Source organism: Pezoporus flaviventris, unplaced genomic scaffold, assembly GCF_033815535.1.
Source record: "Pezoporus flaviventris isolate CSIRO_AGI_PZ_B2104156 unplaced genomic scaffold, CSIRO_AGI_Pfla_v1 ptg000030l, whole genome shotgun sequence".
NCBI lineage: Eukaryota > Metazoa > Chordata > Aves > Psittaciformes > Psittacidae > Pezoporus > Pezoporus flaviventris.
Window position 1 is genome coordinate 10,934,201 of NW_026892578.1, and position 18,305 is coordinate 10,952,505.

The following is an 18,305-nucleotide window of genomic DNA, read 5'->3' on the forward strand; positions in this document are numbered from 1 at the left end:
TCCCAAATATGTTTTGCCAGATGTTGGTGTGGTTTTTAGATTCAAATGAGCATTTTTGAGACTGGGTTTTGGGCCAACTGAAGCAATTGTAGGTGAAGACATTTGCTCTGCAAATCATAATTTATGGCAAGATGTGCAGGGCAAAAGGATTGTGAAAATGTTCTCATTAATGGACACTGAGAGCAAATACTTGATTCCTTATATATATATAAAACTGAAATTTAAAAGTTCCTCACGTTCTAGAGACACTGCAGTATTTGCTGGGCTTTCAATCAACAGAGATTACTGTGCCATAAGTTACTCTATTTCCATTCCTTCACATTGGCACAGGCAAAACACATTTTTCTTGTTTGAGACAGTGGGCATACCGAAAGACCTTAGTGATTTTTCCATTCCATTAACCTCCATCATGATTGTTGCCTTTGAATCCCAAGGAATGACATCTCTTCCACTGACTAAAAGGCCCCTGAAATCCACCTTTGTATGACACAGAGGATCATTCAGGAGTGGAGGAAGGCACTCCTCCATTTCCTGCCCCTTGTTTCATACCCTGGGGCACAGACCTACAGCTCTGCTTCTCTGCATCCCCTCCACAGAAGCAAATCTGAGCTCTACCCCTGTGAAACTAGATCATCAAATTGTCCTTATATTATTTGTTTTTTCCTTACTGAAGGACGCTAAGATCTTTCACATTTAGTAAAGAAATGACCACACTTACAAAGTTTGCTTTGTTGTTTAAACAAGATGAAACTTTCCGAGTTCCCAATTCACTAAAATCTTAAAATGTACTTTATGTGGGTCCAAAAACCAGCCTTCCCCAGCCATGGAGTAAAAGTCCTGTGAAGGCTGCTAAACATAAAGATCTGGCAGATTTCTTTCCAGAGTACGAAAATGCTGGAGACTGAGAAAATATTCTAGCAAACTATATGAAAGAATATGCCTGTCCTACTCTTGTACTGTTCCTCATGCCTCTGCTACCACTGTCTATCAGAGAAACTGCATCACGACCTGTATGGTGTGAACTAGACATTAATTTCACATATATTTTCTATACACGTACCATGTACTCCCACTTATAACCACTTCCCAGTAATGCCGTCCGCTGTCAATGAACACATTGCCAGCTACTCCATAGCTCCCTTGGCTCGTGAATCGCTCTGGTGTGTGACTCTTTTTGGAGGATGTTTCATCACGTTCCACTGTCAAATTATCATGAGACACCTTCAGTTTTCTATGAGCCGATTTGGGGTCCAGTTTAAATGGCTGACCTGGAGACGCAGAGACAAAGATGGCAGAAGAATGGTTTGGCTTTGATTTTGGAAAGGAGAGTGGATTAGCAAGCCTCTAAGAAGCCCACAAGATTACATTATTAATCTTCTCCTCCTCCTCTGAAGTGTTCTTGAGATGGACTAACCTATTCTGCTCCCTGCAATAGCTACTTTGCATTGTCAGTTTACTGTCAGTCTCATTGTGCGCTAACTTCCCCGTGTCGATAATCCCTGCAAAGAGCCCCACATAATCATCGCGCCTATTATCTCTGACCTAGAAGTAACCTGAATACTCTGATTCTTGCCTGTAATTGAAACCAATGTACATGCTAATAAAGGTCTGAGGGTTGCTTTTTTCACAGCGTATTAGATTTAGAATAAATTGTGTTCCATTAATTCTCTAGGGATAAAGCTCCATAATAACATCTTCATCATTGCTACAAAAGCATGATTTCAACTCTCACAAAATGAGTTGGAAAACAAGAAGCAGCACAGGCCTTGTCTGTTTGTTGACTCACAGCTTTATTTATGACAAACGCAGTCAACAATTCAGGATCACTTTGGAAGTATGTCCATGTTGTGCTGGATATTGTGCATTAAAAAGAAGGAAGTGAACTTGGTCCAAATAATATAGTGTAAAAACATTACTGAGGCTGTTACTCTTGGCAAGTATATTCGGCTGCAGCATGAGGTTTGTAGACAATAACAGGAAGCTTTTTGGTAAACCGAACCCTGCAGATATATAAAGCCTGCCACAATTCTGACAGGCTGGCTCATTGTGTCAAAAAGCAAAATGATCATTTACTTCCAGTGGGAGACAACTAGGAAAGTATGACTCCACAAGTGGTCCAGCAAAGCTCTTTTTCCCTTCTTACTGTCTTTTATACCAAGGGGAAAAAAATGTAAGCAAAAGATTTGATGACATGCACAGAAAATATAAATGAGTGCTTACAAGATCTGTGTGAGGCACTGACGTGTACTTCAAATAAGACAGAAATTGTTCAGAGTTATCTATTTTTGCAATGTGTATTTAGTTAGGTATTATGATCAAGTCTAAAATAAACTCACTGGAAAATATCAGGGCACATTTTTCCTGCTTTTTCTTACCACTTGCTAGCAAGAAAATACCTACAGCCTGCCTCTCTATGGGATTAGGAGCCTCTGTGTTGCTGAAGCAGTGTCTGAAGGATGTCTTTTTCTGTACTGGATTGTATCTGGCCACATCATTTCTCACAGTCACCTGAGAAATTGCTTTTGTGCCACACTGGGTCACAAATTGACAAAAGGATAAAAGACTGCCATTTCTGTATGGCTCCTCTAGTTATGTATCTGCTTGTAGGTTACCAAGTTTAACAATACTCAGATTCTTGGTAACAGATGTGAAGTTTGCATGAGCAGCTTTTACACAGCAGTGCAAGCGAGGTTAATAGCAGTGAGGAGAAAGCCAGAAATGTGTATATGTCATTCCCTGCATCCTCTTTCTTGTAACGTTCAGTATCACCTCTCTTTGAGCACCCTCCCCTACAATAAGCAGGTTTCAGAGGGCGCACAAATCCCAGTGTTCCCTTTGCAGTGCTCAGCGCTGTCCATGATGACTTCATGACTGAGCGGTTGGCTGTGGCACACAAAGAAAAAGGCTGAAAACCAGTCTTAAAATTGCTATGCTACATCTGCTGATAATTTGTGTAACCATTGTATTTTTGAAGTGGGATCTCTGATTACTCTACCACATCGCTGAACTCCATAAAAATTGAAGGGGATGGAGTTATGAAGTTTTCCATTATCCCAAGAAAGAGATCATTTTGGAGGATAAAATTAAACTAGCAATTATCTTATGAACACTATACAAAAATATAATGTTTAACTGCAAACATAAGAAAAACTTTTGCTTTGCAGAGGAAAAAGAATAGAGAAGACATTAAAACAAAACCACAAAAGAGTATTTTCAATCATTTCACATGTGATGGCTCTGTTCCTAAATGATATTACCAGTGACCAAGCTACAGATGTTTCTCTCTCAAAAAAAAGTAATTTCTGCACTTCTGAAGACTCTGTTAATCTTGAATCGAGTTAAATAAGTGGCTTTCATTGTGGGAAGCACTTTAAATAAGTTTAACTGCTCTGTGCTCTTGTATCTTCCAAAGATCAAACCCAGAAAGGAAGGCAAGAAAGGAGAAGTAAGCGTGCATACTGGATCTCACGTTACTCACTGTTTGTCTTGAGCTTGCCGGGCTCGCTGCTTCTGCTGCCTGCCTGATTAATGGCCTTAACAATGAAGATGTACTTAGTGCCACTCTGTAACCCATGCACAGTGTAGTGGTTTTGTTTGATATTGGGAACAATCATCCAGCTGTCGGCTGAGTTGCATAAACCTGCAATTTCAAACAGAGCACATCAGTCATAACATACTAAGCACTTTGCAACAGAGGAACATTAGAGCACTCCTAAGCACCCAACAATGGATATGAATTTTGCTTCTCTACCTTTTAAAGTGCTGTTACATTTACTAAGTTGCTACTTAATGCCACTAACTCATTTCATCAGCCCTCAGCCTAGGTAGCTTTTAAGTTCTTACTGTGTGAAGTCAACCATGAAAAATGGGCATTTAAGAAATGACTCAGTGGAGGCATGAACAGTCTGAGATTTTTCATACCCTAGCACAAGGAATTCTTTATTGCTTAAGAAGCAGAGGATTATGGAGATCCCATCAATCTACTGTTTGGATTAATGAGTTCAGTTTAAGCTCAGAAAACTAACGTAAGCAGTGAAGCTAGGAGGGCTGTGGAGGCACCTTTGCCAAGACCCCAGGTATGCATTCTTCAGGACCTGAAGCAAATCATGGGAGGCCATACAGGGTGGAACACGGGCTTCAGAGCAAGCTTTGGCTTTTACACTCCAGACTTTGCCAGAATGCAATCTAAAACAGTAAACTTAATGGATGCAACTTTTTTATTTATATCCTCATGGTTAGATGTCACCTAGGGAAGAGCTGGATAATTTTCCAGTTACAGAATTTTGGGGGTACATTTGATGCATACCACTGAAGCATATACTTAGGAAGTAAGTAAAATAAGGGAAGAGCAATAACATCTTCAAAATAGGAAAATACTCCAATAAGATGAACTTATCTCTAAATTTTTCCTACTGTGATATAATTGCAATGGCAGTCAATCACCCATGTTACTTACTGTACTTTTTGAACAGCTCCTGGTCTAATGGATTCCCAGTCTGATAGCTCTCTTATTGTAAATGTTTACATAAATAACAAATTAAACATTAATGAAATGTGTATATGTTCACAACCTCTTATGCAGTTATGCAGCCAGAAAAAGACACATGCAGACAGAAGTGTATGCATGTATGTGAATATGTAAGGCTGGAAAACTTCAAAAGAAAAATGTTTGACTGGATTAGGAACCTGACAGACTTCTTGGTCTCTGCCTTTACTGAGCATAGAACATGTTAGGAAAGCTGCTGTGTTATTAAAAAACAGCTTTAAGCTTTTAACTCATGTTTTACCATCAAACCAGTAGGTACTAGTGAACAGAATCCTTTAGAAGTCAATAGTAATTTCAGCTCTGTGTATTAGGCAATATATGAAGCAAAAAATAAATAGGCTATTGAACAAAAAACTTCAAAGAAAAAGACTTGTGATCCAGGTTTACAGACTCATAGACAATTCATAAGCATACTGGAAGGTTCCTTTCTAATTTGGGATGTGCTTTTCATAACAAAAGATCATTAGGCACAGAACTCAACCCCAAATTTCAAACTAAGAATTATGTTGTTTTTGCCTCAAAGTTCTCTTATGTATACATAGCATCCTTGAGAGGCAGGCAGCTATTCATCCTGCTGTGCAAATGGGTAACTGAGGCATAGTTTCAGGCAGGGCTCGTATTACCTTGTCATCTAATAGAGCTTCAACGCCTAACCTATTTTCTGGACTCTGAGGAGAGGCAGAAACCAGTGAGTACCTTCTTTCACTTCTCCAGTTGCCAACATCCTACCCCATAAGTGCCTCTCTTTTACCGGACGCATAATAAGCCCAGGTGAGTAGTGTAGGTGAGATCTCTAACTTCAGGTATTTAAAATGAGGTGAGATGAACACCACCACCACCCAATTTGAAGTCTGGAAGTCGAAACCTGTGGCTGAACTCACGTGTGGGTTGTGACCTTTGGACCACAATTTACCAGAATGAGAATATTTCACTGTTCAATTTCCTGGTGTAAAGTGGGAAAAATGAATTCTAGTATGCTCTTAATGCTCCAAACAGAAAGCATCCTCACCACATGTAGCCTCCCTAAATATCAGCTACAAGGTATTCAAACAGTTTGCTATATATGGATAAAAGCTGCAAAGAAAAGCAACCTTGCAGCACTGCTTTTCTCAAGAATATTGAAGAAATAGATCACATAGAGCAAACACCTGTCTACCTCCTGAAAAAAACCAAAACTCAGCGTTATCTCTCCTCCCGCACCTGTGGATTTATACATAGAATCACATACCCAGTACTCACTAGTCTGTAAATACTTACATAAGAGTAAATTACTGTATTATTAAATAATCTCTCTGATGGTTAATTTATATTTCTGTGCACAGAAGGCAGATTCATAATCATTTTAGGTATTGCTACATATTGGCTTCTGCTGCCAAGACTACCAGTGTACAATGAATGCTGGGATGTGCATGACCTGGTTACTCTGCTCAACAAACCTTACTGTCCGAACAAGCTCAGCTCTTGCCTATGCACCAGTGGTGCATCCACGTGCTTTCTGACTGTAAGCTATTTGATAACAGCCTTTAAATGGAACTTTGATTCAAAAATCTTGGGAACGACTTTTGAATGAGTCAAACAACAAGTCCAAAATCCTTTAAAACAGAGAACAGTAACATAGTGGCAGCCAAGTTAAGCTTTTAGGTATGTCACTGCATCAAAAGAATTTGTCTCCAGTTACGCCTTGCCAGGACAGCCTTTCTTTTCTGAATGCAAAAGAAGACAATTAAGAAAGTTTATGGAAATGAGCAAGCAGCCTGGCAACACGGGCATCTGGGGACAGAATTTGACCCTCAGTTCCCTGCTGGTGGCAGGAGGTTAAATAGAAAAGTATACATCATCTCCTCACTGGCACAGCAGCAGGCGCTAAGGGTCTCCTATTGTACCCACTCCTAATCCAGGCTAAATTCAGGTTTCTTTTTTCAAAAACCCAGGGCTTTTTACAGGGTTATGCAGGTGGTAAAACAATGTCTTTTAAAACTGTAGCCTACAAAAATGCAGAGAATTTAAATTACATCCTGGAATGGTGCAGTGAGCACAGTGATGCCCTTACAGGATGTGTGAGTTTTCAAAACAAGTTTCTCAAGAGTCTGGAGGCAATAATTTGTAACACCATTTCCCTGGTGTTGGCTCTTGATGTACTTTAAAAAACAGATGGGGAAAATCCCAAGGTGTAAATCCTCCTAAAATTTACACTGGTAGATTTTAATAAAATACATCTTCTTGAAAATTGTAAAAGGAGGAGAAAAGTCACAGGAAGGTTATTTAATCATTTGAGTATTTTAATTATTTTTAAATGCTTTCTAAATAAATTATTACCAACTGAAACTGGGAGAACAGATAGCTTTCCACCCCTACTCTGCATTCCCACATGCAAGAAAACAATATATGGAGGATTCCTGTAAAAAATATCACCTTATTTTATTTTTGGGGTGTGTGTGTGTGTGTGTGTAAGAAATGCACTCTATACTTCCAGATACAGACAAAAGCTAGAACATTCAGAAATTAATTAGTGAATAATAAATTAACTGTTTTTCCTGGAAGCTTGGGCTCCTAACTGTCTTAGTTCCTTCAACAAAATGTTATCTTACATGAAGAGTAACCTTATCATGTAACACTTCCAAGGTTCTGACAATGCACTGTATCCTTAATACCGTGACTTTTAATATTTATCCGATGTAACTAACAAACCTAATTTACCAGGAAAGAATTAGTTACTGCTCTTTGTCTTGAAGAGACATGTGTTTTTCTTGAAGACATCTTGCATCACAGTAAAACACTGGGTGTTTAAAATTTATCCTTCCTGAAGCACACTAAAGCAAAAATGATGTTAAAAAAATGCATGCTCAACGAATACTTGAAAATCTATTGAAATGGGATAATGAAATTATAATGCATGTTAGCTAGATAGTGACAAAGTCATTTTAAAAGCCTTTACAATTTTCAGATTGTAGGTGATTAGCTGCCTCTCAGAAATGCAAATGTGAGAATGGCATAACTCTGAGAACCACTGCTTTAGTAAAAGCCTGCTTAATTTAATGTCCTATATTGCTCTTATGCACAGAACAGGGCTGCCAAGCACTATAGCCAAGCAGTTTGGACACATTTGGAAATAATCTTTCCTGTATGAAATAGGATTCAAAATGAAGTACTCTATTTGGATCTTTTCCATCAAATGTTGACCCTCCGATTTTTCAGTTAATAAAAAAGAATATAGTTGATTATGTTGGATAGAAAATACACTAGAAAAACATAGCATTGCTTGTTTTTGTTACTGAATTCTTAGCAATCTCTGAATGATATATGCCCCTGGTGGGAGAAATGTACTGAGAAGTGGAAAGTGCAGTCAGGCTGGCTATGTGGTTTTAAGAAAAGATTCCAAAATAACAGCCTCCATTAGCACGGTAGGTGGGTATGTATGCAAAGTGATTCCTATTGTCTCAGGGGAAAAAGGCTTGTTGGTTTAATGCAGTACTCCAGCTACTCCCTTGTGGCTAATTCACAGCTATAAAAACACAGAACTGAAGACACTCTATGAACCTGTTTACATTATCTGCTACAGGCAACACACAATACTAATGGAAAATTTTGGAGATACGACAGAGGAATAAATAAATTTAAAAAATAATTGTATGCAACAGCATGCAAATGACATAAATCAAAAGAAATTTCTGCTAATCCAAAATCTATTCCATTAAAACAGGATTAAAAAAATATAAAATATCACCTAGCACCAGTTCATGATGCCATGAAGGCTGCAGTTCAGCGCCTGCTAATGCCACTTACAGTGGAAATAACTCTCCATGTTCAACCACACTACTACAGTACACTCCAATGTTCTAGGCTAAATCTTGTAATTTATGAAAGTTGGGATATTAGACCCTTCTGCAGGACAAAAAGTATAATCCAACAATGCAAAGAAATACCCAAGCAGGGTTCTGAGCAAAATCAGGACATTAGTGGGCAAATTTCCAGTACCAGCGGAAGTTGGAATGAACTGGAAGAGTCTCATGCGTTAGAAACCTGGGCAGATCTGTAACAGATTTGGCAGGAACATCTCAATTGGAGGTGTTCAAGTCTACATTAAATAATGAGATTAAAAAAAAAGCTTTGCAACATTTATAAAACACTTCCACATACATGTAACAATGTACAGAATTTGGGTTAATATTGTAACTTTCAATGAAATTGAAACTAACAGCCAGGATATTTGTGTAAGAGTTGTACATTAAGAAAGAGAGAGAGAAGCAAAGAAAAAGGGCCAGTTCTTTCATTTCTTCCTACTGTGACTTAAGGTCTTCAGAGCATTTTGTAAACAAAGTTTCTTACAGCGTTAATTTGTTCTCTCTTTAAATTTTAATGACACAATTTCTGCAAAGCAGTAAAATGAAAGTTCAGACTTCACACCGAGGACTTCACACTATACCCAAAAATTACCATCTTGCATCTCTGAAAGTAGACTAATTGATACACGTTTTGCAGATCAAAGCTTTCACCTCCACATGGGAAGCCTGCAATACAGCCTAAAAATGAATACCTTGTTATTTATTCACTAGTAAGCAAAGAGTAAAACCTGACATCACAGAGGTGTGGAAATGGCACAACTTTCTGCTGCTGTGTTCACACATAGTGCCAGTAACTGACTTGCATAAAATCTTCTAGCATAAAGCCATAGATAAAAATGGTTAGAAAACAAGCAATGAACTATGTTGTCATTAAGTCCTGCCTGCTTAGTAGTAATTAATCAGAGAAGCATTTCCTTTCTTATCTACTTTGCTTCAACTTTCAAATTATTACTAGATCTTTTATGTTATCCAGCTTGCTCAGATGTAGGATCATGTGTTGAAGTTTATTTCATCTTTCCAGCAGTCTAACTTTTGCAGTGTTTAAAATCAGGTTGTTTAGCAAAATACTAAATGGAGGTTTTGGCAAAACACTAATCAAATTTTCAATAGTTCACGTTATTTTTTAGTCAATCCTGAATACCACATTATATTCACAGTACGCTACTTAAAAATGGTGTTAAAATGCCAGCACATGAATCTTCAGATGGCCTTTCAGATGGCTTGGAAAAATAACTCCAGTTTAGTGACAAAATGAGGTGCATGCAGCAACAAAGGTGTCAGTGCAAAAGTTTGGTTCATTACTGAAATCGACATATATCATACATTTTTCTATAAAGCATGTAAACATGTCCGCAGCACTGACTTTCATCAAAGTATCTCAATGAATTTTGTAAGAAGAAAAACATTTCTGCACTGGATCAGAACTAAGACTGTCTAGCTCAGTGAGTGGCTGGGGTATCTGGAGGCGGACAAAGGAAGAGTGTAGGAAGGTGTTAAGGAACTAGAAAAGCACACAGCCATCATTTCTCACCATGATCTGGCAGACTTCAATAGCTCACAGCTCTGGTACTTCCTGAGCCAGAAGGAAGTCTCTGCACTGCATTGTTCTAAGTGGATTTCTCTTGTGTGATCTGTCTAGTCATCTCTTGAACTGAGACCCACAACCCTCTGTGGCAATGAGTTTTTGTTTATTCGGAATTTAAAAGCACATTGACTGAACAAACTCCACCTTTTGATTGATTTGGTTTGTTTCAGGATCCTTGTTTCATAAAGCAAATATGTGTTAGCTAGTGGTATTCCCATTAAACATACAGGGAACAGGAAGAAGTTAAATGACTTTTCCAAATTCATAATCAATGATCGCTATGCACTGAACCCAGAAATGCTGACTTCCTGGCCAAAGATTAGAAAGTATTTTTTCCTCGGAGGAGCAGCTATTTAACAACAAAAGAATCCAAGGAATAATCAGCAAGTTTGTTCATTAAGGAAAGCCACCGATTCAAAACGGGAAGTGCATTTAATAAAAAATGTGCTTCAATGCAAATATAAAGCAATGATTATTCATGTAATTACAAGTCGAACAAAGTTATCATATTAATTGTTGTTCCACTGAAGTTTGCTGCCTTAGAGTATACTGATACCAGTGCTTCGTAGCCTCGAAGTCCGTAAAAATCAGAGGGAAGGACTTAAGCTGTACTTGTGACAAAGGTCCAAGTGTCAAGGTTATCTAAATGACAATGGGGCTGCAGTTCTGACTAATGACCGGTTCAACACAGGCTCCCGAGTGCCTGACTTGCCCAAAGGAACTGAGGTCTTTGTCCCTGCTACATCTGCAAACAGGGACCTAGGACACAAGAGACAAGTCCTGTTGACACGTACAGTACTTGGGCTTTTGGGAACATGTGCTGGTTTCAGTCTTCGAAAGCTCCCACAACGCAGCACTTCCAGAAAAGGCACAAGAAATCTTAACTGGATTAATCCTAAATTTGAAAACCTTTTGAAAATATTATTGGTTTGAATTTAAAATTTTGTCATTAAATCTTCCCAGAAAATATTTTTTTCATTTTGTCCTTGACATACATTTAAAGGCGCTTGCTTTAGAGAGAAACAAAAAGGAAACAGAACTAGAAAACAGATGTTTATACTTACTAACAACATTAGCTTGTCCAGTGAAGATGGTGTACTGCAGCTCATAAGAGACCACGCTGAACTCATCATCTGATGTCCAGTGGACAGTAATAGTATCATAAGAAGCTGTACAGAGCTCTTCTCGAATTGTGGGTGGGTTGGGAGCTGTGAGATACAACAGAGGAGACTTACTGACACAATCTGTAAAATATTTATGTTCTCACTTGAGATTAGGGGATGCATCTGATGTATGAGTTTGTAGCTATGGCATCCAACAGAATTTTCAAAACCTTTTTGCTTATTCCAGTAGCAACTTTGGTTATTAAGAAATTGTAGCAAAGCAATTTTTACTATCAATATAGCCACATAGGAACTTCAGATTTTGGAAATGTTTTCTATTAAAGTAGCTTTAGTTTTTAGATGCTGTAGCACAAGTGATGTTTGTGGTCACATTAAGCTGTGATCAAATGGGTACAACTGACATACTACTATTTCTAGGATTGTTCTGACTACGATACCAAAACTATCAAAGTTTCATTGATGCATATGTCAAGAGGGAGAGTCAACACTCTTCACTGTTGACTTGAAAGCAGTGTTTGCCTACCCTGTCTTATCAGAGAGTAGTATAAACGGTATTTGGAAAATAGAATTTTGGGGAAGTTTCCAAACACTCATGCCTTCATGCTCAAACATCTCCTCTCTACAAGTTCATTTTTATTTATTTATTATTTTGTACCTATTCTTTCTGATACAGATGCATAAAATCCTGTTGACTTTACAATTCAATTTTTTTCAGCCTTACATAAAGAGTTCTTATCATAACATCATGACTGTAGGACTATTACAACCTTATCTTCAATGTCATTGCTGATCAGTTAAATAATTTTAGAAAACAATCCAAACACTTTAATTAAAAGTTAACCCCCTGGTGTTTTGTTTTTTGTTTGTTTGTTTGTTTTTTAATCAAGAAGTAAGATCCTTGGGTAGCAAGCTGTACATTCTTCTCCCATATTAATACGTAGGTTTGTTTTAAAGACCTATTTAAAGAAGTGAAGCCTGAGGCAAACTTCTTAGGCCTAAATTTTCCCTGTTTGCATTCCTTACAAAGCCACACACCTAAATAAGAAATGAATGAGTTTTTCTTTGAATGACTGGTGAGCCTTCCTGCATGCTTGGTTTGGAGGGAGCTTCATTCCTAATTATCTTCCCTATGTGCCACCATAATGAAAAAAAAAAAAAAATTAAAATCCTTGTGCCTAATAGTATTCCTCCCAGCTGTCACAGAGTGAGGAAAGAGTGCACTCAAGCTGAAACAACCAAAATATGCCTGTATTAAGCAAAATGGAAGGCTACTTTGAATTGTATGTTTGCTGCCGGTACTTTAACTTCTGTGAGTCACAAAGAATTGTCTCAAAAACAGCCCCTATGAAGGAATTCTACCTGTACTTCCGCAACATCATATTTTTGTGAAGCATCTATTTTACTTTCCATTAAGAATTTTTATAGCTCATGTGCCTGGTTTACTGATGTATGTTCCCAAGGATTCAAGTGCAGATGCATTTCCAAGCAGCCTCTCTCAACCAAGGGGCATAAGGAAATGTTCAAATGTGTTTCATGATATGGCCATGATTTGTGATGCTCTAAATATTGTAGCACAGAATGTTATCCATGTTTTTTGTTGTTTTTTTTTTAGTGAGGCAGAGAACTCCTTGGGACAGATGGGTATTAATAAAGAGAGAGAGAGAAATGAACTGAAATAAGAAGAGTTATCCAGGAGGGGAATATAAACAAAAGGAGAAAAAAACCCCACAATCTTCAGGAAAGATTAATGCTGGAGCTTAGAGGCTGTGTTCTAACTGAGACCAACAAAATGTTCTGAGAGCTATGCAGCACTGCATTGGTCCTATCAGCTATGTTTCAAATACGTACCCAGCAGAACAATCACTGGAGCTTCTGCCCCATCCCCTGCCCAAGCTGAGGCTTCATTTTTGTATTTTGCCTGTCCTTTGAAGGCAAAAAAAAAAAGGGGGGGGGGAAATTGCTAATGTACAAGTGAATGCATTTTTCTGTGTGCTAGTGTCCAACTAGTCTTCAGTCACCTCTTGCACCTAACAGAGCAAAACCTTTTACCTGAGAAATGTACTTGTTTTTACTACAACACAGATAATAAATATTAATTTATGGAAAGCAACAATTACTGAAAGTTTAATGAACTGTAAACTGCATTTCAATAGCACGTATGTGTCTTCAGCTCTTTGGAAAATGACAGCCTAAGTTCTTTCTTCATAGGTACACCTGTCTGGCCTTATGGCTGGAGATTTACAGACCTTCATGTAATGACAGAAGAAAAAGATATTTGACCTAAGCAGGATGTCTTTTCACTTGTTTTTGTGATTAACACACACCCACCTAAGACTACACTGCATGAAAAACAGCTCTTTGGCAGCACCCCTTTCATAAACCACTCAGAATAAACCAAAATACACCTGCTTCTCCTGCAGACAGGCAGGAAAGTTAACATATGAATATTTTATTATGACTTTCAAAATAATATATACGTCTGACTACCAAATTCATCCTTCCACAGCACATGCACCTTTGGAGAGAGCAAAACTGTAATGCAATTAAAGAGATTGACCTTAATCGGTTATCTTCATTATTTCATTTGATAGGGTGTGATCTGCTTATCAGATTTACTAGCGCTGATTTACAGAGCTCAGGTGCCACAGGGAAAGCTCTACAGAGCCTCCAAAGCCATGCCAAGGCCGCACCAGCAACTTCACCAGCGTGGCCTTGACTCGTGTGTGCTCCACCACTGCCTGGGAAGGGGAAGCCCAGCATGCTACCAGCACAGCAATGGAATACAGGAAGCCTTATATCTACCATTCAGTCTTGTTTCCTGGTGGAGAAGCAGTGACTGCCCCTGAGCCTTTCCAGTCCATTTCAGGGTGACAACAGAGCACTGAGCCCTAAACAAGACTGAAATTTGACAACAGAAGCTGTCAATAATCTCAGTTATTGGCAGCCTCCTGTCTACAGACTCCTACTCAGTGTCTGGGAGAGCTGAAAAAAGTGAAGCAGCTCTTGAAAACTCCAAATTTACAGCACTCTATGGTGAGGGAATCAGTGCTAGCAGACTTAGCAAGGCACAATGAAAGTGGTTTAATGAATTGCTTCCTAACATCTATAAATCTCATTGGTCACGGGGTGACAGTCTCTGTAGAGGATCAGGGCAAGTATCTGAGACTGGTGAATACTTCAGTCAGTCTTACTTTCATCCACTTGTATTCATGAATCAACACTGTTACAAGAGAGAAAATCATTGCCAAAGGCTGTTTCAGTTCGTTTGTATGACTTTGACTCAAAACTTCACAGGCACACTTAAGAAGTCAGAAACCACATATGAAGTGCCTGAAAGGCAGCAGTTAATATCTGAAAAGCAGTTTTTAAAATTTGCTCCCAGCATTAACTGACCTTGTGAGCATACCTCTCCCTTTCAATCAGGTCAGTCTAACCCTCCTTTCAGTGTCATCTGCATGACTTTTGCTCTAAAGCAGACACATGGTCTGTATGCCTGAGACACAGTTTAGGGAAGCTGCAGTCTCTGACTGGTGAATCCCAGCATGAATCCAGCAGCTCCTCCGTGGCTATTGAGACTACATCTACATCCTCTCATCGCAGGGTCACAAAGATTGATTAAAACCACCTTAATTTTGTTTTGTTTGCTCAGTCTCCCTCTCCCTGCTGTCATGGGGTGATTGACTTGGTAAGGGCTCCTTATGGTTTTTGAAACTGAGCGAAAAAGGAAGATCTAAGCCATCTTCTTGCTGGTATAAACATGAGGGAGTTCAGCAAACTGCTCTGAACTTCTCTCAGCTGTTCATTACTGGCTCCACACTGGACTGAACCAGCATGCAGGAATTTGAAAGGCACAGTTACATCAGATGTGTATACACATTTGGTGTATTAGTAACATGTCATGCATGAGTTGGCACTTGACAGCTCAGTCATGCAAACATCTGTACATAGGTTTTGGGTAGACCAGAACTGTTCAAGAAGAACAGAATGAGAAGAGATTATACCCAAAGCATGAGACTGCACTGGCTGGAGGTAGTTTTTGATCTAATACTGAAAGAGTTAAGAGGAATGACAGGTTGTAAAGGATTTCCAGAATGAAGTTGTTTTCATGTGAAAAAACTGCTGGCATAAGCTAGGCAATACATATTTCTTTGTGCAGTCATAGCTAAAATAATGGTTGAAGAAAATTTAGCATAGTTTCAGATGGGATTTCTGAAGAAGGACAAATTTCAAGGTCAAAGAATAGATGTTCCTTCAATTGATTTCAAAGTATTAAGACATGGAACAAGTATTTTTGATCCACAATGGATAAAAGAAGTCCTTATGTCAATAATATTGTGCAGAGAGTTTGCAAGTCATAAGCACTGCCTGAATGTAGCTAGATACATGTTTAGGAAAAGATGAGTTCCAGATGAAGAGCTTGAGCAACTGGCAAGATAAGAAAGTTTTCAAAAGACATCAAGGCTATATATACAGAGAATGGAAGTCAGAGGAAGATTAAGGGTATTGTTTTAATATACTAAGCTTGACATTTCAATGTCTGTCTGGAAACTTTCAGAGAGAATTCAGAGATTTCCATTTGGATAGTAGAAGCTTTTGACAGACAGCTATGTAAATGATAAGCACAAACTAATTAAATTTATATTTGGGAAAGAAATAGCCTAGGAAGAAAGAATGATGCAAATTTCAATATGTCACATTGAAAAGTGGGGCTGGGGAGATGGAGAATGAAGACGACCTGAAAAAGGGAACACTGGGAAGAAGCAAAGCAGAAGAAAATCTCCAGAAGACAGCCAATGTCAGCTGCTTCAAAGACAAGTGACAGCACAGAGGATGAAGCTGGAATTTAGGCTTTGACGTGTTGTTCAGAAGCAGTAAAGATCATAGATTCTATATAAGATAGGCTTCTTCACTTAATTCACAACATAGGTGTACCGCTATGACTTACAAATGGTCTTCATTTTACTTAACTGTGAAACATGATAAAAGTAAAGGCCAATTCACTCTGTCACAAAGTTTTCAGTTTAAGATCTATGAAGACTCCATGCACCAATCCAAAAGGGGTAAAATAAAATCTTCCTCCAGAGTTTCTGAGCAACAATAAAGAATAATGAAGAGCATTAAACTGTTGGGACTATACATATACACATATACATTACATATATACATATATTTACATAAATGTATTTTAACTGTCTGCATAGGCTGTATTTGGTGCTCAGATAATTGAGACACATGTTTTGGATTTTGCCATTGCAGCAATATGCTATTTATTAACATAAAGAAAAAAGCACAAAGACAGAGGCAACTAAAACTGTTCTTCACTGGGTATCAAGGGCAAGAATAAAATTGGTAGATTAGGAAAAAACAACTAAACTGCTAGATACATTTGCAAGTCTCCTTAGACTGCAATTTAAGCAATTTTTCCAGAGTATGGATGGGGTAGGAAGGCAGCAGAAAAGAAGTTGTGTAAATGACACAGCCAGCATGATGGACCATGGAAAGGATCCTTTTAGCAAGATGACCCTTTTTTTTGGCACAGCTACAACCTTCATTTTCTGTAGTGTATAGCAGTTAAGCTGGTAGTGTTCCCGTATGATGCACAAAGGGGAGAAGACCTGCATAGTGTGAGAATAGACTACTAGGCAGAATTCACCTTGTCTAACTTTAAAGATCTAATTATCTTTGAGTCTCTCTAGCATCTGTTTGAAGTCAACAGGGAGAAGCAGGCACCTCCAGAATGGAGTGAACTGACCTGATATATATGTGCCTTAAAATAAGGTGGTTATTTCTCTTCTTTGACTATAAAGGAAGCTGAGACTGATTATTTTACCAGTAAGTTCCTAGGTTAGGGCAAATAAGTCTGGCTTTTTAGTAATAATTCCTTTAATATCTTGGCTTTTTGTAATTTTGGTGGTGAATACTCAGCATGGTGGCAAAATTCAGCAGACTTTGGGGAGAGGCAGACATCATGTTTCACTGGTAATGTATAAAAAGCTCAAATAACTCTCACCACATTATTGTTATGCATTATTTACTTGAGTAGGTGTTAAACACTAATTGTATTCACCATTTACACAGTGATACAGATATTTCTTGCAGATAAAATCTCTTTCTGATATGGCAAGAATCCCACAGGTCTATAAGGCACAGGGGATACTGCTCTGTGCATGCAGAGTGTCTTGGTCTTCCCAGTACTCATCTGTTCACCTATTCATTAAGTAGTTTAGGTTGGAAGGACCTTTAAAGGTCATGTATTCCAGCCCTCTCCTGCAATGAGCAGGGATATATTCAAGTAGACCAGGTTGCTCAGAGACCTGTCCAGCCTGGCCTTGAGTGTTCCCAGAGATAGGGCATCTACCACCTCTCTAAGCAACCTGCTCCAGTGTTTCACCACCCTCTTTGTAAAAAAATCTTCCTTATATATAATTTGAATCTACCCTTCTTTAATTTAAAACCACTATCCCTTGTCCTATCGGAACAGGTCCTACTAAAAGTTTGTCCCCATCTTTCTTATAAGCCCCCTTTAAGTACTGAAAAGCCACAATAAAGGTCTCCTCTAAGCCATCTCTTCTGCAGGCTGAAAACCAAACTCTCTCTGCCTTTCCTCTGAAGAAAAGCCATAAGTCAGACCTCTGAATGGAAAAGATTCAGTGGTTGGCAATGGAGAGTTTCCATGTTCTCATATTCATCTGAAATAACACAGGTATATCTCCTGCAAACTGGGCAAAGAGAATAGGTCCAGGAAATGTTTTCAAGTGGTTTTCAAACAGTGCTTTGTGACTTTCATTGCAAATTCTCGCTGTTAACAGCAGATGCTTCAAGACCCTGCAAAATGAAACCCTACCCTGACTCTCTTCTGTTTTCAATTGAACTGGAATGAATTGTTCTATTCTGGCATTGAAATCAAAACAGCCTAAATTACAGTAATTTGTATCTTTGTGTGAGTCATTATATACTCTAAGATGGCACATTACTCAGGCCTTCACTGAGTGTCTAAACCTGCTGGCTTCTTCAGGCCAAAGCTTTCCGGTAAGTGAGCTGGGGCTCTGCTCTGTGGAGAGCTCACCCCACACCCTGGCACAGAGCACACTGTGTGCTCTCTAGTCCCAGACACAAGGAGGTCCTCTGGTTCTGTGGTGTGGGAAGTACACAGTACCACTGGCAATGAGAAAACATCTTCCAGTGCTGAGCCCTTGATGTTAATTGTT

General features: G+C 38.7%; 1 protein-coding gene across 3 annotated transcripts in view; it reads right to left on the reverse strand.

Annotated features, from left to right (window-relative positions):
- Window positions 1-18,305, reverse strand: part of MID1 (midline 1) — a 249,557-nt gene that overhangs the window by 3,799 nt on the left and 227,453 nt on the right. For all 3 annotated transcript variants that reach the window (XM_061459901.1, XM_061459903.1, XM_061459902.1), the window contains exons 7-9: window positions 11,038-11,181; window positions 3,479-3,640; window positions 1,061-1,268 (exon numbers count right to left, since the gene is read on the reverse strand). In XM_061459901.1, the coding sequence (XP_061315885.1) occupies window positions 1,061-1,268; window positions 3,479-3,640; window positions 11,038-11,181 (514 nt within the window). The remainder of the gene's footprint in view (window positions 1-1,060; window positions 1,269-3,478; window positions 3,641-11,037; window positions 11,182-18,305) is intronic.